This window comes from Acipenser ruthenus, chromosome 3 (assembly GCF_902713425.1).
Source record: "Acipenser ruthenus chromosome 3, fAciRut3.2 maternal haplotype, whole genome shotgun sequence".
Taxonomy (NCBI): Eukaryota; Metazoa; Chordata; class Actinopteri; order Acipenseriformes; family Acipenseridae; genus Acipenser; species Acipenser ruthenus.
In genome coordinates, this window is record NC_081191.1 from 5,617,431 (window position 1) to 5,640,273 (window position 22,843).

The 22,843-nt window shown below is 37.2% G+C and overlaps 1 protein-coding gene across 3 annotated transcripts in view; it reads left to right on the forward strand.

Annotated features, from left to right (window-relative positions):
- LOC117394323 (serine/threonine-protein phosphatase 6 regulatory ankyrin repeat subunit A-like) overlaps positions 1-21,126 on the forward strand; it is a 62,383-nt gene extending 41,257 nt beyond the window's left edge. For all 3 annotated transcript variants that reach the window (XM_059010845.1, XM_059010850.1, XM_059010840.1), the window contains 21 exons: positions 413-625; positions 2,763-2,841; positions 3,325-3,439; positions 4,655-4,737; positions 5,192-5,255; positions 5,971-6,039; positions 6,718-6,858; positions 7,487-7,598; positions 7,775-7,801; positions 8,620-8,694; positions 8,859-9,060; positions 11,727-11,814; positions 11,988-12,105; positions 12,702-12,921; positions 13,711-13,798; positions 13,901-13,984; positions 14,319-14,464; positions 15,021-15,103; positions 15,289-15,371; positions 17,227-17,318; positions 18,053-21,126. In XM_059010845.1, coding sequence (XP_058866828.1) covers positions 413-625; positions 2,763-2,841; positions 3,325-3,439; positions 4,655-4,737; positions 5,192-5,255; positions 5,971-6,039; positions 6,718-6,858; positions 7,487-7,598; positions 7,775-7,801; positions 8,620-8,694; positions 8,859-9,060; positions 11,727-11,814; positions 11,988-12,105; positions 12,702-12,921; positions 13,711-13,798; positions 13,901-13,984; positions 14,319-14,464; positions 15,021-15,103; positions 15,289-15,371; positions 17,227-17,318; positions 18,053-18,339 — 2,469 coding nt within the window. In that variant the 3' untranslated portion in view covers positions 18,340-21,126. The remainder of the gene's footprint in view (positions 1-412; positions 626-2,762; positions 2,842-3,324; positions 3,440-4,654; positions 4,738-5,191; positions 5,256-5,970; positions 6,040-6,717; positions 6,859-7,486; positions 7,599-7,774; positions 7,802-8,619; positions 8,695-8,858; positions 9,061-11,726; positions 11,815-11,987; positions 12,106-12,701; positions 12,922-13,710; positions 13,799-13,900; positions 13,985-14,318; positions 14,465-15,020; positions 15,104-15,288; positions 15,372-17,226; positions 17,319-18,052) is intronic.
- Positions 21,127-22,843: the final 1,717 nt, after the last annotated feature.

Here is a 22,843-nt window from a genome sequence, read left to right on the forward strand (position 1 = left end):
TATTTTAAATTGTAGGGTCACTCTGTAAAACAAAACGCTTTGTATTTAGCAGTGCAGAAATTTCCTAGGTGCAAAAAAATAAATAAAAATAAGCATAGTTATTCAAACAAGAAATATGCATTCAATCAGGACATGGACAGAAATGAACTGGGCACAAAATGCATTTAATTCAGGATCCCGGCATAACTAATTTGGAATGTCGAGATGCATTCAGTAAAAGATTGCAATTTGTTATCAAGGGCTTGGTTTTAAGCTCTCATAACATTACCGAGACGACTGTATAATTGTAACCTGTGGGCTAATGTGCAATTTTAGCTTAATAATCTATGTAGATATGCTTTTAAAAATGTAATAACTTTGAAACAGTAAACTCTTGCACACATGTATTTAATATATAACTTTTCTTTTGCAGATTAATGAACCAAATGCCTATGGAAACACACCACTTCATGTGGCATGCTACAATGGCCAGGATGTGGTAGTGAATGAACTTATTGAATGCGGGGCTAATGTCAACCAAGTGAATGAAAAAGGTTTTGCTCCTTTGCACTTTGCTGCGGCATCTAGACATGGAGCACTGTGCTTGGAGCTTCTCGTCTGCAATGGTGCAGATGTTAATATCAAGGTAAGATGAAGATGATGTGTTTATTATAGGTGTCCGTTCATCAGTTGCTTTGCTTGACAACAAAGTGCAATGTTTCTGCATGCCTTTGGAGCGTTTACCTGGCAGTCCAGATTGGGAGCAATTAAACTTGAGGGTTAAATGCTGGGTAGCCAAATCAGTTCTGTTGAAAGTATAATTCAAAGGATTAGATACATGTAGCCTCGCTATTAAAATGTAACACATTTAAGGAGATTAAAGGTGGAACAATTTTTAAATGTTGTGTTTTTTTTTTGTTTTTTTTTTAATGTTAATTTCCAAGCTAATGTTCAGTGTTTTTCTCTTTTGTTGATGCACTAATATAAGGGCAGCAAGCAAGTACATCATTAATTCAGAATTAAGTCATTTGTTTTGCTCCTGCTTGTTTTTATTCTCATTGTCCTGTCTTACTTGGGGCTATCTTTTGGTAAACCTGCAGAATGACATGCTTTCCTCACACAGCAAATAGTCTGGCCCCTATATAATCTTGTTGAAGGAATAACATTTTAAATATTAAAATATATTTTCATATTAAAAAGCATCAATGCAGAATTAGACGCGTTCTGTTGTGTGAGCCGTAGACACAAGGAAAATTACCTTTCTGCAAAGTTAGAATGCAGAGAGATTGTATCACATCACATTGGATACCTAAATAACTAACTTTTTTAAACTACATCTTCAGCTCTGCAGTTCAAATCCATGGCAGGGATGTTGAAACGTTGAAATGCAATACGTTTCCCCTAGAACAGTCAACGAGTTAGACTCCTGGGCTGTGCAGACACACGTTTGCTTTCTACCACTTGAAAGATTGAGGACAAGCTGTTGAAGAAAATAAATACTGAGAAATAAATATTCATAATTCTAAGTTACAACATGCACATACTTTTAAAGTAAGAGAATTACAATCGCAGGAAGTGTGTCTGCATTCTTTCATTATTTCAAACCATGGTTAAACAACTTCTGACATTGTGTAGCTGCTGCCCTATTAATTACATGGAGTTTAGATTTGTGTGGTTGAGACACAAACCTCACTTGCATCTTTAGTACAACTCTATTGGACTCTTAAGTGGTTGTAATGGGTTTGTTTTGCTCAATCCTTGGAGTCTTATGTTTTTTTTCACCTCCTATAATGTGATTATTGTGTTCACTTTACTGCTTTGGTAGGCAGTAGTCTTACTTAAGCAGTCAAAAGATTCAGTCATTGAATCTTGGCAGAATTTCACTGGAAAGCCAAATGTGTCTCCCACTTATTATTTATTTTTTTCCTCATCTAGCAGCATTTTTACTTTTATAATCTTAATTGCGATGCTTTTACAATTGGGCTCATTCCTGCAGGTATTATTAATACATTTTGGGGCTTTGTAAGCTTTATTCATAAATATGAAGATGTTCATGTTTTTTTTTATTATTTTTTTTATTCTCTGCATAAGTTTTACTATATGTAAAGCAAATATACACTGAAGGGGTTCTAAAACATTTAAAAGGTGTTATTTTAAATGGTGCCAATGGCTGTAGGGAGTAAACTTGGAGAGTATGGAAAGCTGTGAACTGAGTCTTTAAAAGCGTTGGCAATGGAGTAAACACTGTATAACGCTCACCTGGTATGCAATTCTATCTAAACAACAATAAATAATGAGCAACCTGCATATAACAGGCAGACATCTTGTCTTGCACTCCCCTGGTGAGCTGGCCTTTCTGTGCTCTTCAGTAAACCCCCCAGCCCCCTTGGCAAGGTTGTAGTACTAACCTCAGACAATCATTGGAGTGCTGTGGAGCACATTAGTGAATTTATTCCTGTGTTCTGGTTGACCTACTTTCCTAAATTTCTGTTATGGGTGGGTAGCTTTGAGGACAATCCAGTGAGTCTCTAGGGTACAGTAGGATGCCTGGTTGAGTAAGAAAGTTGCCTAACGGATTACTGCAGGCAAAAGATTTAGCATTATGTCTAATCCCACAGGCTCTACTTGGGGATAAATCATTACTAATAATTTTTTCACGTTTACATCTCATTGTGGTTAATCCAAAGACACTGCCCTCGAAATTAAAAAGCAGTAATTCTATATGCATACATGAAGCTCATTGTAACTGTCATTTTTGTATTTCTTTTTTCCTGCTTCTCTAGAGTAAGGATGGGAAAACGCCATTGCACATGACAGCAATTCATGGCAGATTCTCCAGGTCACAGACCATTATTCAGAATGGTAAGAGATTCAAAACCAGCCATGCCTAAAACAGGGGGTGATCATGATTCCATTCAATATGCTGTCTTTAAAAATTCATCACCAAGCAGAAGCGGACAGGCTTCATAACTGTTTTGTTGACTAGTATGATAATACTGTTGAAATGAATTGGATCATCTTGTAACTGTATGCATTGATAAACAATTAGTTTTAGGTTTACAGAATTCCCTTTTTTAGTACGAGTAAGAATATGCCATCCATTTTACTAAGATTTGTAAAATCTGAAGGTGTCCAGTGACAAAACAAAAATGAATGGCTACTACAGTGTATCTCGCAAATTACTTAATTTGAAGGCGAGTATTTTTTTTGTTTGTGTTTTTGCCCATTTAAGTGGAGTAGTGATTTTGATACATGCATACATGATATTATTAGATTTTTTTCTGCAATACTTTTTGTTGAGTAGAGTTTTTTTTTTTTTTTTTTTTTTTTTTTTCTTCTATGTAGGAGCGGAGATTGACTGTGAAGATAAGAATGGCAATACTCCTTTGCACATAGCAGCTCGATATGGCCATGAGCTCCTTATAAACACACTAATCGCCAGCGGAGCTGACACTGCGAAGTGAGTAGAGCAAATTGTATTGGTTCTGACAGATTGATGGAACATGGATTACCTTAAGTTAATGAGCCATAGTTTTGCAAGATGATTGGTTTAAACAATTTTCCTCTCATGGATGAAGTGCAGACCCTTGTTGGTACATGCCAAACTAGCTATAGCCTTGTGAGATGCTAACCCAAATATGTATTCCATTGTACAGTAACACCATTGTAAGTTACAAAGGATACAAAAGTACTGTATTGAAATTGTCTTCCAGCACTAAGTTTCATTTGGGGGGGGGGTTGATTTTTAAAAGGCCAGAACACCATGTGTGCAAGTACAGTGCTCTTATTTTTGTACTCCCCTACCATCTCTTTTTAAGTTATCTAATTGTCAAATGCCTAAATTGTAATTTTAATGTTAAATGTAAATTTAAGCTACTTTAACCCTTTAAGGACTGTGAAGGTGTAAACACGATCATACAGAAGTGTCATTTAGGGCCTGTGATTGGGTACACGATAAACGCACTTTGTTTCTTTGACTTACTGGGCCACCACAAAAAAAAAAAAAAAAAAAAAAAACGTTTTTATGGTTATAGTACTTTATCATGTTCCCCAGAGTGTTCTAAAAAATAAACCAATTCCAAGATTCTACTGTGAATTTTTTTGGGGTTTTTTTGTGAATTTTACAGGAAGAGAATCAGATACAGAAAAAAATAAAACCTGGTCCTGGGGGTGCATCCAGCTGAAAAATGCTTGGTCCTGAAAGGGTTAATAGTTTTATAGAAGGGATATATTCTACAAAAAAGTGTTTTAATATAACCAAAAATAAATATAATTGTATTAAATGTAATGTGGTGGAATGTTTACTGGGACAGTCCTTGTGCTGGAATTGGGATTAACCTTGACAGACCTGTTCTTGCAGTATAAATGCTTACTGCACTGTGTACTAGAATAGATATTTTACAGTAGGTAGTGCTAATCATTTTGCTGTAGCTTCTGCTATTATGGGGTTGTGGCATCAGAAACCTTACCTTTTTTACCTTTTTAGTGTAGGTAGGTTTTTATTTCGTATTGCCCTGCAGTGCTTTTATTATGGAACGTTGGTTTCTGTGGAGAGAAGACTAGTCATCTGTGTCATACCATGTTCTAACCCCAAATTCCACAGCATGTCCAGGAGCAATTACAAATGATGAATGCTGACAATGAGGTTAATTCATTTCACTCTGGTGCACTGCAGGCGGGGTATCCACGGAATGTTTCCGCTACATCTAGCAGCACTTAGCGGCTTTTCAGACTGCTGTAGGAAGCTTCTTTCCTCTGGTAAGTAACCAGTCCTAACTCCATACTTATTAACCTGAGAGATCTGCTGCATCCCGTTTTTGGTTCAAAGAATTTTAACCCAGTAATGCCCTGGTACAATAATACTTTAATATTTTACCTCCATGTTGCATTATGTGTTATGTAAATGCAGTACATATAAGTTTCATCGGGAAAAGGTAGATTGTCATTACTAGATTTTAATATGATATTTTTTCGATGTACTCCCCACTTCTTTTTCCAGGTGTAGCTTTGTTTCTTTTACCTCCTGTTTTGATTGTGCCTTCAAGGAAATTACTTTTTCCCTTTGTGTGTTGGAGGTTCATTCTTTCATTTGGTACACAGATTTTTCAGCATACCTCCCTTCACACCAGGCCGTTGCGTGTGCAAAGTAATTCTGGAAAATACAGCATTCCTTGCTTCAGTAAAAGGGTTTCCTTCATTTTATTTTTCACAGGCTTTGACATCGACACCCCAGATGATTTGGGGAGAACCTGTTTACACGCCGCTGCAGCTGGAGGGTAAGATATCACAAGTATTTTCAGTGACCATCTCAACAGTTCATTTGTCTCGTCCCTTGACCACAACCTTTTTAAATACAACAATGAAATCTTTTTTATTTTTTTATATTTTTTTACAAGTTCTTATCAGGCCTTTAAATTGTAGAGCAAAAACAATCCTTTATCAATGGCTGTTCTTTCTAAATCCCAGTGTCCTCCTGCATTATGTTGTGGGGAATTTTTTTTGTGTGGTTTAGAAACCTGCTGAAACTGTGACCTAAAGGATTTGCCATTGTTTCAAAACTGGTCGTTCATTGTCGATTTGCACAGTGTCAAATATGTCAGTTGTCTCTGTTTTACAGCCAAGCACTGACCCCATCTTTTTGAGGACATTTACCCTACTTTACCTTGCATCTGTACGTCAGTCAGGTGCTTACCCTACTGGCATTGCTACTGGTAGACAGAAAGATGGTCTGTTCTCAGTTTTTATAACTTAAAATAAAGCAGTTTTCTTGCTGCAGATGGTGTGAGCACTGATAAACCTCATTGGCTGATACGTCTGTGAACACATTTTACGATCTGCATAGGAGTAACAGACCTTTCTGTAAACCTGAGTTGTCCTGCTTGGCATGTGTTTAGTAATACTGAGTTCTGAAAAAAAAAAAAACAGATGAAATATTGCTCCTTTTTCCATGTGCCTGCACACTTGCAGTATTACTGTTGTATGGTTTTCTAGGAACTTGGAATGTTTGAATCTTCTGCTCAACACTGGAGCAGACTTCAACAAAAACGACAAGTTCGGACGGTAAAGTTTATTCTTTATATTGTTCTCACTTTTCCAGTTGCCTTTGTACAGCTTCTATCTAATTAAAATCCTCTTATTGTAGAGACAAGTCCAGTAACAGGGAAATTACTTTCTGTAACATTCACGTCATGGTTTCCAGATCCCAGACTGGGGACGGAGGGATGGGGACACAGTGATTTGAATAGCAAGATTGATTGTTTCGATCTTAGGTAAAACCATAAGAATAGGCAAACGCTTCAACTCTGGCCTTTTTTCCAGACTTGCAAAACTATTAAGTGAGGAATGGAAAGTATTTGACGGTAAAAGTACTTTTACAAATTATTATTATTATTTATTTCTTAGCAGATGCCCTTATCCAGGGCGACTTACAATTGTTACAAGATATCACATTATTTTTACATACAATTACATTATTTTTTTACACGTTATTTTTACATACAATTACCCATTTATACACTTGGGTTTTTACTGGAGCAATCGAAAGTAAAGTACCTTGCTCAAGGGTACAGCAGCAGTGTCCCCCACCTGGGATTGAACCCATGACCCTCCAGTCAAGAGTCCAGAGCCCTAACCACTACTCCACACTGCTGCCCAAATACTTCCCTGTAGCCAGTATATAGCCAACCACTGCATTATAACTCACTCTGTGTTTGTTTTCAAATCTGTTTCTACTTTTAGGACTCCTCTACATTATGCTGCTGCCAACTGCAACTACCAGTGCCTGTTTGCCCTTGTGGGATCTGGAGCCAGTGTCAACGACCTTGATGAGAGAGGCTGCACACCACTGCATTATGCAGCTGCATCAGACACAGATGGAAAGTGAGTTTTTAACATAATTCTGGGGTTTAGTGTCAGACCAACATAGATGATTGCAAATGGGTTAAGAGCAAGTTACAAAGGGTACAAAAATACTGTATTGAAACTGTCTTCCAGGACTAAGTTTCATTAGCAAATTAATTTGATTAGCACAGAGCTGACATACCAGTTGGTTCAGTTTTATTCTCTGGACTTGAGTTGCTGAGGCAACAGATGTTACCATTGCTTTTCAGCAAGGATCCACACAGTGCTGTAGACTTGTTCATTATAGTAATGCACCACAAGGTAAATAAGGGGTTTAAGCATACAGACAGTTTATTTAAAAAAAAAAAAAAAATCAAACTTGAGCATGTTTAACAAAAATAGACAAAATGTGTCAAATGTATCTCTAAAATTGTAAGCATGGTTGATAGTCAAGTGTTCAACAAAAAAAGTAGGATCAAACTTGAAGGCACGTAGTCTTACACCCAAGGTACAGATCGGCTGTGAGTCGTATAACCTGATGCCACTCAAGTCAGCATGTCACTATATTAGAAGAGCTACATTTTAAGGCCAGTACTCGCTCATTATATTCAGTGGGTGTTCACTGGTGTCACTTGGTTTCCTAATAAGATGCATGTATTCTCCCCAGGTGCCTGGAGTATTTACTCCGGAATGATGCAAATCCAGGGATTCGAGATAAGCAGGGTTATAATGCTGTGCATTATGCAGCTGCTTCTGGCCATCGGTTGTGTCTTGAACTGGTAAGTGATACGCTGCTCCAGTGGCGACAGCCATGTGGGGTGGGTGGGGGGGCGGGGGCTGATACAAAACTGCTATTGGACTGCATGGACTATTCAGTTTTGAGAAAATGTCATTTAATGTAAAATTGAAGCCTGTTTATTTTATTTTTTTTATTTTTTATTTTTTTAAATTTCAGATTGCAAGTGAAACGCCTCTAGATGTGGTAAGTATTTGAATATTTATAATGCGTAGTATTGGAATATGTGACGACAGCCTTTATCATATAAATGGAGGGTCAGGTAACTGACATCACTGAACTATACTATACCTATAGTTCTCATTTGAATCTGTACCCCAACAGAACAGAGAAGCCCTGAAATCATAATGGGTTGATGCAATATTTCTGCAAAGATTCTTACATCTTTTTAGAATGATTGAGTTAAAACCCCTTGTTGAAAATGGAAGTGCATGAAAACCATATTGATCAAATTATACAAGTACACTGCCCCCTTATGACCCATGCTGAAGTTCATCAGTTCTTTTATTTGTGGAAATCAATGGCTGTGTACCAGACTACACGCTCCTCGTCTCCTGCTGTAATGCTGATAGAGTTCGACATTGTTTTCATCAGGTCCCTCAGTGGGAACATTTTGCAAACTGTGCTGCCCTCTGTGCAGTTGTCATGGTATTGATCTTGGTGTTTAGTGGCTCCCTATTGGAAATGGTATCTTGCCGCTATTGCCTCAATAAACAGCTTTTGCGGCTGTTTTACAATCTTGAGCTACATGCATTGATATGTGTCAATCAATATTGAATGCCTATAATCTGTTAAATGTATTGTCCATCTAATTTACTAACTGGTAGGTCAAGTATTCACTCTATTAAATGTCTAATACAATTACATGGGTACTTACAATCTTTAGGTCTAAAACCTTTCTTTCATGATCTGATTTTTGAAAAGTGAAAAAAAAAAACTTTTTGGTTGTATAACCGCATTTTATATAATTGTTTTAGCAATAATCTTGTTTTTCATTTTCTCAGTTAATGGAAACTTCAGGTGCAGACATGTTGAATGACTCAGATACAAGAGCACCAATTAGTCCTTTGCACTTAGCTGTGAGTATAACATGCATTCGTCAAAATCTAATTGTGTGTTTTTTATTATTTATTTTTTTTGCTTGTTTTTTTGCTCTGCTTTGCTCTCTGCTTTTTGAAGTGTGTTCAAAGCACCGCTTCATTGAAAAGGCTACATACTTGTTTTGTTTTCTTCCTCCTTCCAGGCCTACCATGGTCATCACCAAGCCTTGGAGGTGCTTGTCCAGTCCTTGCTGGATCTGGATGTCAGAAACAGCAATGGGCGGACACCACTGGACCTTGCTGCTTTCAAGGGACACGTGGAGTGTGTGGATGTGCTGATTAATCAGGGAGCCTCCATCCTAGTAAAAGACTATGCCTTGAAGAGGACACCTATCCATGCTGCAGGTACTGTATTCGAGTGTCAAGAGTTTTTGCATTCATTCATCAAAATAGAGAAGTTATTCTTTTGCAGATTAACCTTTGATTGATTCTCTTTTTTCACCAATAGTGTTCCTAGTTAAATCTGCTGCATCAGACTTGATCCATGGAATATTATAACCTTGGAAATGGTTTAATGAAGGCTATATCTTCTTAACCTCCAGCCCAAATATAACATTGGCAGTGTTTTGAAACACTGCTCTGCACCAAGACCTGGGTTTCAGAACTACCCTCAACAAGTATGTTAATTGAATGATTAGGAGCCAGAAGCAATCGGACTTGATAAATACATTTCTTTTTTTATTAAACCCAGACGTGGATGAAACGTATTGATTCTGTGATCAGTGCAGTCAGAGCAGATTCAGCATGGGCCTGGCAGCTGGTTATTTACCTGAACAGAAGACATTCTTCCATCCAGGACTGAGTGTCTGGCTTGTGACTGTTTTCAAACCCTGTAATTGTTACAAGAAGGTAGTTCACATACTTTTGAACTCTGAATTCCTTCCTGTGAAAGTAGGAATAATGAGATGCAGAAGTGCCACATTGAAAGGTGCAAGGAGTGCTCTGTACGTTTAAACCAGGGCTAGAAGTTAACTTTAAGGCAGTAGTGAGGATTTGATGCCAGTCTGGAAAGTAGGTATCAAAATGATCTTATTTGGTAGCAGTTTATTCGACTAGTATGTAAAAAATAATTTAAAAAAAATAAACACCTATATTTAAATCCGAAAGTATTTATTGAAATGGAACTAATGCAATTCCTTGTCGAAATGTATATTGTTTTATCCTTAAGTTCTATAAGAATGCAACAATATCTGTCATCCTAAGGATTTGATAAGCCATCAGTACGGTTAACCAGGTTCTGTTTCATCAGTGCAAATTAAGTGGTACGAAATTATCCTCATGTCTTCAGTTGTTGACTAAGATTTTGGTAACTAACAAATCACATACACCTATAAAGACAGTGATTTAAAAAAATAAATTTAATTAATTAATTAATTAATTAATTAATTAATTAATTAATTAATCAATATATATAGTAATGTGTGCCACAATATCTTTGAATCCTGTATTGTATGACCTTATAAATTATAAGGTTACAACCACAACCGAGCTGTTTTTAAAATGAAAGCGAATTCCACTACGGTACCGCTACATTTAAAAGATTAATTCAACGTGTTATACTAACTGGTTTGTTTATAAATATGTATGCTCCCACCCTGCCTTTTCACTGCATTTTTAAATGCTGTACAGTTTTGAAGAAATTAACTAAGAAGTAATAACAGAATAAGGGATATCAACCAAGATTAAAAAAACAAACAAACAAACAAAAAAAACACTGGGTTAGTTTTTATTAAATGTGACATTAGCTAGCTATGTGTGTGTAAGTTATAGTTTGACTGTGATTTTTTTTTTTATGCTGTCAGTGCCAAAGTCGTGAGATTGTATCTATAAAAATCGATTTTTGACCTAGTAGAGTAAATTTCTTCCCCATTTTTCTTTTTGTGATATATATACCTGTGTTATCCAGTTTATGGATCCAGGCTTTTATCATTCTCATCCCTGATCTCTGTACTTATAATTGACACCATTGATTGCTCTTAGTTGTTGTTTTTTGCTGGAACATGAGGTTTAGTAATGGCTCCCTGGGTTGGGGCTAGTTGTAACATGTTACAATTGACCCCATACGCCATTAGCTGAACTATATTTGGGCACGTGAATCTTGCACTGAAGGAAACAAAATGTTAATATATCACAATTGTGACTCAGAGCGACATTCTTGCTGGATAAGGTCTATAATTTTAGGGATGTTAAAGTTTTAAAAGTAGGACAACAAAAAAATTGCCTTGTGAACCATTTTTATTTTTCAATAAAGATAATAAGTTTTTTAGTTGAATAAAAACAAACATATTTGCTTCATGTGAAAATTGATCTTATTCAATTTTCGACTCCCCCTTGTTACAAATACCCTGGCCATGGGGTCAATTGTAACATCTGACACATTTCAAGCCCTCTTGCCGTATGTATATCAACTCTTAAAACAGGATAACTATGGGGATTGGTAGAGGACAGGTGTTTGTATCAGTCTGGTCAAACTAGCTCAAATCATCTGTGCGTAATGGAGAGAGGTCTCCGGTCTCCATGTACGTATGTTTTTGCTCAAAGAGCCAACATGCCTTTGTCAAGGGAAAGAGTATTTGAAAACAAACATTGGAGGTATTTATAGGCTATTTATATTTATTTCTCTTTTTAAATCTAATGTATTGTTGTGATGTCATTCACTATATAGCTAATGATGTAACAATCTACTGTTCCTTTCTATTTAAACCTTCAGGCATCATGGTATCTAGTCTATTTATCAAGTTTTCTTTCATTTAGTCTTCTATATTGCACATTATCTAATTTAATTTTCTAAAACCACAAACTTAGGTCATCCATGACGTGTCTGTTCCTTGTAAAGCGTTGAATTGTTGGTTCAAAACTAGTAGCAAATATACGTTCGAGCCTTGATTTTAAACCATTGCTAAGGGAAAAAAAGTAACACACACATGTTTTTAAAGATGTATTGTTTCCACGGGCAGTGGCCTGTCTTGTACTTGCTTTTAAAATCCTTTCCCCCCCCCCCCCCCTCATAGCTACAAATGGCCATTCAGAATGCTTGCGGCTGCTCATAGGCAATGCAGACCTTCAGACTGCTGTTGACATTCAGGATGGAAATGGACAGTAAGTACTTTGTATCTTAAACACAAACAAAACCTTTTGTCATGTTTCTATATAAACCACAGTAATCACGTACAGCAATACCAACCAAAGGTAAATGTTTGTTTTATTGTTCAGTAGCAGCATTTCTCCAAAAATATTTCAGGTGTGAATAATTCTTATTTTTTTCTCCTTAGAACACCCTTGATGTTGTCCGTTCTAAATGGGCATACAGACTGTGTTTATTCACTACTCAACAAGGGAGCAAATGTGGATGCCAAAGACAAGTGGGGGAGGACAGCACTGCACAGAGGGGTAAAATAAAAATTATTTTAAACAGGCGCATGCAGGTTCAATACTGCCCAGAAAAGGAAATTCATGCTGACCAGTTGTTAAGGCCTACCTAATTCCATTAAGTGATTCTACATTAAAACAAACCATAGCCACTGGTCAGTGAAATATGCATTACTGGCAGCACTAGAAGCTGCACTCTATCTAGAAGTGCCAAACACGCAACCATTTAGTACTTGGCTTCTTTGAGAGACCGTCCTGAAAGATGCCACTAGTTTGTCCACTTGATCCTGGGTTTAGAAAATCTGACTTATGTTACATAGGCAGTCCCTTGGAAGCAAAGTGTTTTATAAACTATGTCCTTTCTTTTATCTGTTACAATAGCCAGGTTGAGGAAGTAAAATTACTTCCAGATTTGTCCCATAGTATTTATCAAAGACTGCAGCATTTATATCTTACTGCTGCTTTGTATTTTCCCAGTTGAACACCTTGTCAGTGGCTTATATCTAAAAACTAATAGGGTTTAAATGATCAAAAAATGTATGTAGAAAGTATTTTTAAAAATAGTCAATATTCTGTAAAAATCTTTTGTACCGTTTGTTTCCCCGACCTTCCTCCAGGCTGTGACTGGTCATGAGGAAAGCGTGGAGGCTCTGCTGCAGCACAGCGCTGGCTTCCTCACCCGGGACTGCAAGGGCAGGACCCCTGTGCACTTAGCAGCTGCCTGTGGCCACATCGGCGTGCTGGGCGGACTGCTGCAAGCTGCACAATCCATGGAGATCCTTCCCATTGTAACAGATAATCGTGGCTACACACCACTGCACTGGGCCTGTTACAATGGTACATACTGTTCTTCTCGTTTTAGTAGAGCTGGTGTTTGTTGTTTTAAATTTAGCATATTAAGGCTTGCTAATACTGTTCAGTTATGAGATTGTGTTATCTGTTTTTGCCATAAATGATTTAAAAGATGGCATAAATGTTTGTGCCCTCTGGTGGTTAACCATCAGACTGTTTGCTTATTGAATTTGTTCACTTTTTTTTTTTTGGTTAGAATTGGTTTGTGTTGCTCTTTTAGTGTAGATCTTATCAAATTATCTCATTATTGCTCTGTTAAAACATAAACAACAATGTAATTATAGGTGTTACCAAGAGTCTGAGTTACTTAAAATAACAAACCAGCTTTCAGAAGCAAGTTCATCCAACATTTTTCTATCTAGGGACACCTTAGTGTTTGGATTTTTCCCACGGATCATTTTGAAACTAACTTGTATGTGTATATGTAGAAGTACATGCAAAGTATTTATATAACGTACCTAACTTCATGAGATTCCTGGGCTTGAATCTTCGCTACCAGATCAACAATGATTGTTGTCATTTTGCACATTTGAAAGTTGCTGATGGCAAAGTTTCCAGCTGCTTTTGTTTAAAATGTGCTATTTATTTCACTTTGAGTGCTTTGTAGATAGGTGGCATCTCAATTGTGGGAACCACTGCTTTAGGGGGATTGTAATGGAAGGCCACCATATTTGTTAATACTACTGAATCACCAATTTAAGTGTGTACTGCTGTGCCCTTGTATTGAACACAGTAAGAATCTGTTTTATACTCTACACTGTCTTTGTGTTTCAGGGCATGACACCTGTGTAGAACTTCTCCTGGAACAAGAGATTTTCCAGAAGATGGATGGCAATTCTTTCAGCCCATTGCACTGTGCTGTGTAAGACCATAAGCATTATATTTCAGTTAAGTGAGAGAACCTTTTCCAGAAAGTGTTCATGTGTGACTTTAGAATTATATATATTTTTTTTATATTTCTCAGGATAAACGACAATGAAGGCGCTGCTGAAATGTTAATAGATGCACTGGGTGCTAAAATTGTCAACTGTACAGATTCTAAAATGAGGTAAGAAACCTTTTTCAGGCAGCTTGGTACTGTATTGTTTTAAAACCTTTTTCCAAGTAATGGTGTGCTACAGTATTGTAGAGAAAAGGAGACATGTTTTAGCAATTGTCCTTTTTAACATGAATATTTGAACACGTTAATATCGTCTCAGTGCTTTAGTTGATGCTGGTGACTACGGGATGCTTAAATGACGATAGTCACCCTTGCAACATTTGGAACAAGTGTAATGGTCTGTTAAACTTACAGTAAGTGTTAATGTGCATGTAACATTATTCATCTGGTAAATCAGTGTTTCTCCCCCCCCCCCCCCCCCCCCTCTTATTCCTTGTGTTAGGACTCCTCTTCATGCTGCAGCCTATACAGACCATGTCGAATGTTTGCAGCTGTTGCTCAGTCACAACGCTCAAGTAAATGCAGTTGATTCATCTGGAAAAACCCCATTAATAATGGCAGCAGAAAATGGACAGACCAATGCCGTTGGTATGAATGACCCATTTTTAATTAATTTGTTTTTATTATTATTTATTATTATTATTATTATTATTATTATTATTATTATTATTATTATTATAATATATATATTTTTAAATTCATCAATGTCCAAACTTTAGTTTTTATTATTATGAGAAAATACTGCAATGCAATATAAAGACTTGCCAAGGTCCATATTGCACATTTATTGTGCGTAATAATTGATCTTGACTTGATCTAATTGGTAGAGCAGGGTCTTCAGCAAGGTCTAAGTAGTAGACCGCTACATTTTGTATATATAATATCTGCACCTGAACAGGGTGTTTCTTTGAAATGCATGCTGTGATTTGTAAATGTGGTGGTCCCATCACTGCTACACATGACCGTAAATTAGATTTCCGTTGGTCTATATACATTTTTCCACCAGTTACCCATTACTCTGTATGGGTGGATACATTTTTTTTTAAATTTATTTATTTTTTTGTTAACTGCTTATACATATTTTTAGGGGGTTGATATCAAGTTTATCTAACACATCTGTTTATCCCTCCCCCCCCCCCCCCAGAGGTTTTGGTGAGCAGCGCAAAGGCAGACCTCAACTTGCAAGATGCTAATAAAAACACCGCTCTTCACTTGGCTTGTAGCAAGGTGTGTATTTCCAAGGGATATCAGTAATCCAGGCCACACACTTGGGGATCTCGTTACAGTCGGCACACAGCTGTGCAATGATTCTTTGTCAAGTTCAGTCAAGTCAAGCACTTGAATGCATTATGTGCAGTGTTAAAATGAAACGTATTTTTATTCACCTGTATTCTTTTCAAATATATTTTTAGGGCCATGAAACTAGTGCCTTGTTAATATTGGAGAAGATAACCGATCGGAACCTCATCAACTCAACCAACACAGCTTTACAAACGTATGAATCTCTTATTGCTTTAATGACATTTTTTTATGTAAATCGGTAATTTGAAAAAGAACATCCTTGACTTGTTCCCTTTTCAAATTACTGATTAAATTATTTTCCAGGAAGATGCCTATTAAAGTGATTGAAGCTAACAGAATGCCATAATAATGTAGTCCTACCTGTTGTGCACTTGCATTAGCTACATAGCTCTCAATTGATCAGCTTTGAAATCAAGTCTAGCTGAAAGCATGTCAGTCACTAGGGGGAGCTGAAAGCATGTGTTTCTTTCAAAACTGCAAATTGAGACCTCTATAACGAATGGAACTTCACAGCAGGTAACATATTAAAGAATGTTTGCTACAATCACTGAGACCCAAAATTGTTCTAGGAAGCTCTTAACCTGCATCAATATTTTGTTTACAAGAAAAACATTATATTAAATTTTAAATAAACTGAGTGAGGTTGGGGGGTGGAACAGTACATCATGATAACGCTTTAATACTATAATTTTGTAAGATTAATTTAACTAGTTGAGTATTGCTGTCCACAAATTGGCAATGTACTAAATCGGCAAAAACTAAATTACATAGTTTTAAAATACAATCAATGTTTTTATTTTATTTTTTATTCCTAAACAAAATTAACCGCTGTTTATTTCTACGTGCAATGAAAGAATTAAATCACATCTTATCACAAGGTGAGACACCTGTGATGTTGACACGCCAACTTTCTTTTTATTATTATTATTTGTTTATTTAGCAGACGCCTTTATCCAAGGCGACTTACAGAGACAGGGTGTGTGAACTATGCATCAGCTGCAAAGTCACTGACAACTACGTCTCACCCGAAAGACAGAGCACAAGGAGGTGAAGTGACTTGCTCAGGGTCACGCAATGAGTCAGTGGCTGAGGTGGGATTTGAACCGGGGACCTCCTGGTTACAAGCCCTGTTCTTTAACCACTGGACCACACAGCCTCCTGACCATTGGACCACACACACAGCAAATTTTTGGCATTGTAGTATGCAGAGGCGTGGAGACGTAGGCTCTCGGAGTGCAAGGGCAGCTTTGCAGCATAGAATGCCAAATCAGACATTTCTGGGTTCATTTAGCTTCAGATTTAGCTGGCAAAATACATATTTATTTTGTGAAAACACAGATTTAATTGATTTATTTTTTCAGTTTTAATTGCTGAACGATAATATTTTTCACATTTATCTGTTCGGTCAATGTTGAATCGCTAAGTGTGTGTATATATATAAAAAAATAAATAAAAAGTATACACTGGTTTTATATGTTGAATTTACGATGCGCGTTTTTAAAAACTTGTAAGAAAAATGTTAACTAACACAATGTATTTATAACTAAATCTGGACTTTTTGTGGTTAAATGTAGGAGTAAATATGTGATTTTACATTACATCTGGAAAACAAACACCTGTTAAAATATGAAGTTCAGTTCTAGCATTTTAATGTGTGTCGGAGGGGCGCAACAAAATGTATGCCAAGTAAGGGGGGCGACATGTAAAATATTTGCGCACCACTGATTTAGAGGATCAATATTAGATAGACATTTTTTCTATACAAATGGAATGAATGTTAAAAGCAGATATCATTTTCAGTGGCATCTGAGCAAGCACACTTTTTAATAGCATGATTTGTATTAACCATCAGTCATTTTCTTTCCCTCATTTGAATCAACACATCATTTGATTAAGGGGTGATCCTAGCCACACAATCACACTTTGCAGAATAATTTATGTATTTAGATTGTACAAAAAATGGAACCCTATATTTTACTGTATTTAATAAAACTATTGTGCCCAGTTTTCTTATGTCCTTGTTTAAAATGACTTCTCGTTTCCCCTAGGCCCTTGCATGTGGCTGCCCGCCATGGTCTGACTGTGGTAGTACAAGAACTTTTAGGAAAAGGCGCTAGTGTTCTTGCTGTAGATGAGAATGGTAAGAGTTAACCCATGTTCCTCTTAAATCGGTTTTATAGTAAAAGATAAAGCTAGCTCATAAAATCATCAAATAAATCATCTTTACCATCTTTAACCAAGTGTATTGTACATTTTCCCTTGATTTTGTGGCAGATTAAATATAGAATGATATTTACAGTGTGATTATTGTGCCATTTTTTTTAATTGCATTGTGTTGGATAGATTTGACTGCACATCCTGGTATTTGATTGTTTAGCAGTGTATGAAGTGGGGCATTTTAATGCTTTAGGGTTGGTTCTAATATTAGATATTTGTAGAGATTGGGAAGTAGAGGGACTTTAATGCGTCTGTTGTCTGTTGTACTTGGGGCGACACACCCATTTTAAGGTTTCTGTCTAGTGGGGGAAATCATTAATAAGGTTAACCAAGGTATTTTGTATAACCTGGGCCATATTTAACCGTTTTTTATCCTGAGGACCTCCTACAGTTCAAGTTAGTTTTGTTTTTATTTATATATATATATAGTAAAGCTTTGTTGTATCCCAGATACTGGACAAAACCAGTCTTGCGGTGTGGTAATACAGAAGGGGAAATGATACAAACAGGCAAGGTTCAGAACTAAGTGTCATATCATAGATAATACCATTGCAGTGGTCAACAGGCTTGGGGGGGGGGGGGGGGGGGGGTTACAAGATTAAGACCACAATGGTTAATGTGTCTAATGTTTCATTTCTGAATGAACGTTCTTTGCAGGTTACACACCCGCCTTGGCATGTGCCCCAAACAAAGACGTTGCTGACTGCCTTGCTCTTATCTTGGCCACCATGATGCCTGTGTCTCCTAACGCTACTTTGCCCCCCCTTAGTTTTAATGCCATTAATCACTACACCAACGCTTCCAAGACCGTCGCCTTCGACTCGCTGTCCATCTTGAGAAACGAACACGGCTCCTACTGCAGTTTCAACAACATTGGAAGGGAGGACGGATACCCTTACAATGAAGACGATGAACTCAATGACTCTGACTCGGAGACCTATTGAGCATGCTAATCCGCTATGAATCCCTGTGTGAACGACCAAGGAATGAAATGAAGGATAGCTTTGACTTTCTGAACCTGAAGAGCTCAAACAAGATTTCATTGGATGGCATTGTTGTTTCTTGAGTGACTATCAGATGAGCCTTAAGTGTGTAAAAATTGAAGGATGCTGAGCTTTGGGTGGGTTTCTTTTTCAAAGCTGATGGCAAAAAGAAAAGCCAATTTATTTTATTATTGTATCTTTACTATTTAATTTCCAGTGCCAGAAGTCATTTCAGCAGTGTACTCAACTACTAAAATATATGTTATTTAGAATGAAGCAACATTTTAAAATGAGACTCTAAATATAAAACTCTGTTGTTGGCAATAAACCAGTGTGGGATATTAGCACTTGATCTCAGTAAGTTGCCAAAGGGACCAAATAGTTCAACTTTTTTCAACCTATTGTGAGCAAGTATAGGATTCAATTTAGTTAAATGTATTAGAAGATTGATTTAATTTATTATAATGGAAAGGCAACAAAGTAATTCTTAATCATTACTTTGCTAAGAGTGTAAATCCAAAAGCCTCAAATGCATACAAGAAATACAATATACATGGGGAGAAGAATTTACTTTTGAGACATTTTAACAAAATTGTCTTGCTTTTCTAATAAATATCGACTAGCTAATATGGTGCTGTCAGGGTTATACATTTCACACTGTAAATAAATGTCAATTACAGTCAGTTTTTGAAATCCTTGTTTTATTGTAATTTTTTTTGTTTTGTTTTTTAATTTGAAAATAAGCTTTGAGTGAAGTGGATAAAACACATCAGAATGAAGTCACTTGTTCAGTATAATGGCCCAACGTGTGTATTTTCAGTTTTGTGCTATATCGCTGCATTTTATGATCTGTGTTGGTCTTAGCATTTTTTTTTGTTTTGGTGCCTTCATGTTTTTAATAGTGGGGTCATTAGGTCTAGGGTGGCAGCCTAAGAACTGTGGCAAATTTAAGGAATGCTACATTACTTTAAAGAAGTGGCCCTGAGATTATTTCAAGTTTGACACTAATTTTATGTAAAACAAGATACTGCATTAGCGCAGAAAACTGAAATAGTTTGCCTTGAAATGAAGAACACTGTATAAAACCAATGCCAGGATTGCATGGTTTTTATCTTCGGTCTAAAAACAGATACAGCTTGTTTTATTTTTGTTGTATTTTTTTTGCTTCTCATTTATTGCCATTTTTATGCATTTTACGGGCTTTGCTTTTTTACATGCAAGATATTGCCAGTCTTGCATGTGAACTTTAACGATAAAGAAACGTATTTCTTTTATTTTCAATGCGTTTTAAACTGGAACTCTGTACAGTATATCAGCTGGTTTTCTGAAAAATAGGAGTGTGGAGCGGGACAATTTCATCTGTTTAATACATTTTGTGATTTCTATTTTGAAGAGATGAAATGATAGCATGTATATAGGAAATAGTGACTGCTTGGATACTATACCTACCTGCACTCTTTAAATACATCTCTGAGATTCCTGTATATTTTATGGATTATAATAAAATCCACATGTGGGTTGTATGTAATTTAATAGTCGATTTTATTGTTTGTGGTATTTTTATAAGTGTCAGTTATATACAGTGAAACCTGAATGAAGCAGCTAACAACTTGCTGTGTATGTGTGGGTACTTCATAATGCCTCAGTCCCCCCCACGTCCCACTTTTTTATTTTATTTTAAATTCTGCCTGTCGAGCAGTTCACTACTTCATTTAGTTAGCTGAATAAATACAGGTTTTATTGTATACGTGTCTGTCTTGTTTTAGTTTTTTTTTTTTTTGTTTCTCGGAAATACTACTTCTGCCCACGATCCCTGCATGAAATACTAAGAGAACAAATTAGCCTTTTTTTTAAATATATATAAAATACGACTTTTGTTTCCAGGCAAATGAACAAGTTCTGTAGAATAGGGTATAAACCGTCTGCACTAGACTGTACTGTACGGAACTATATAGGTCCCCGTATGATATGTAGGCTGCACCCAGAAATATAGTGCTGTGGTTTGGGTTAAAGGGCTGGGGGGAGAAAAAACTACGTTTCCCAGCATGCTGCAGTGAGCCCAGTAATTATCTAAAGCTGTCGCACCTATTTCTAATTAGGCAAGACTAGCAAGGATATAAAAGAGGCTTTTCAAGCCAGTGTTACTGTATTATTCCTAACTATTTGTAGAAGGAGGTATAACAATGAGGCTTAGCTGACACCACTGCTAGGAAGCGACTATGCAGAGAAGATGACAATCAAACAAATGAGTGGGGGTTGTCCATTCCAAAAAATTGCAAGGCACGAAATGCATTGATTGCTTTTCCTTAACATTTAAAAGGGGAACTAAACATCAAACCAACAGCCCTGCCATAGTAACTTGTCTAGGAAATTGTGGTGTAACAGAGGCCACACAAGATGACGAGTCACTGGACCATTTTCAGAGAAAGGCAGCAAAGACGCCTCCAGCACTCATTAAAAACTGGGAACAAATGATTATCTAAAAGACAAAAAACTAGTGTAAAAGACACAAGAAGAATTATTTATTTTTATTGTAGGGTGGGTGGGGGTTCTTAAGGCTTAAAGTAGTCCTTGCAGTGGGGTGCAGGGGTGATCTAACCTTATTCACTGGAGCAGGTTGATTTGAGACTATCAGCGCTCCTTTCAACAAACCTAACGACTGAACAAAATAAATACTTAATATATTGACTGTATTTAAATTACTCCGGAGTACTGTTTTCTGAATAAATAAAATGTGTATGACCATTACTATTTTCTTAAGGATGGTCTTGTTGATTTCTTGAGCTAGCATTTTTTGACACTGGCATCTGCTTCTTCAAAACAAGCTAGGCCACACAAGTTAAAAACCCATGGGGGGGCGTGTTATTTCAGTTCTTTGTTGCATGTGTTAACTGGCTCACCGGTCTTTATGTTGCATGTGTTAACTGGCTCCCCGGTCTTTATGTTGCATGTGTTAACTGGCTTACCGGTCTTTATGTTGCATGTGTTAACTGGCTCACTGATCTTTAGGTTTCTCAGCTTTTTCTCAGGAATTTAAGTCCCTGAAATTCGATTTTCCTACTCTTTGCAACCAAGTAGATAGCAACAAGAGGGCTATAGCGATCCATGAGACCAAGATCAACCGGTTTGAGGCTAACATGACGGATCTGGAGGATTAGAAATCGACACAATAACCTTTGCCTGATCGCTTTGAAAGAGGGAGCTGAAGGCACTGACACCATAGACTTTTTGACCAAACACTTCCATTGTGGTTTCCTACCCTGTCTGGGATGGACATTCAAATAATGCAGGCTCACCGTATTTACTCTGACCATGCCAAAAACCCTGCACACTTATTTTCAATCTTTTAAGATACTCGGACTGCCAGACTATCCTTCAAGCAGCCAGGAAAGACACCTCTCTTTCCGCGGCTACGGAATTCAAGCTCTTCCCGGATTATAATAACTTCACAGTTCAGCCCTGCAAGGCTTTTGCCCATTCCCGTGGCCTACAGACGTTTCTAATTTATCCGACAGCTCTTAAGATCAACCACAACTCTGAGGTTCACCTATTCCAGCCCCCAGAATGATGCCCACTCGTTCCTGGACTCTCTCTCTCTGTCTCCCAGAACCATCTCAGGCCTCCGGTTTTTCTCCCTCTCCTGCTGGTAAGATGCAACGTGATGCGATGAAAAAGGTCGGCTACGCGGTGTGACGCCTTGGTCTCAGCTGATCACCCCACCGGTCCTTGGATCCTTTCACTCGGCCGAAATCTGCTGATGACATCGGGGGGCATTTGTTGCTGTTCTCGGATCATCACTACTAATTTGGGCTGTTCTGGGCTTAGATATTATTTTTATTATTTTTTACTTTATTTATTATTAAATGAAGGGGGGAAAAAAGGATACCTTGGCTGCGCTCCATTGAGCTCATAAGCTTGGACTTAAAATTTTCACGACACAACACTGGGGTAAATATATTATTTCTTTTAAATATTTTGCTTTAATTATATTGGATACTTGTTGCGTGGGATTTCTACAGTTTGTTTTGTGAGGGGAGGACTGGAACAGAGCTTTGCTTGCCCTATCTACCAGACTCACAGATAGATACTATTTGGGACAGTGAGTACTGGATTTATATTTTCCAGCGCTATATACTTGTTTTTGTGGGGTGTGTCTTTTCAGTGGGAGGGGATTGTTGATACTGGGGGCTATGGGATGGGGAGGGAAGGACCTCGGAAGGGTTAACACTGTACCACTTGTTTATATTCTTAAGGCTTTTTCTGTAACTGCTTTATTCACACAATATCATGTTCGTATTTTCCTGAGTGTCAAGGTGGTCTTCAATTCCCATGACTAGTATATCTGTCCTGTCCTGGAATGTGCGAGGTTCAAATTCTCCTACCAAATGTTCAGCCTGTTGGGATATATTAGGTAGAAAGAAAATAGATATCGCCATGATACAGGAGTCTCACCTTAAGCAACAAG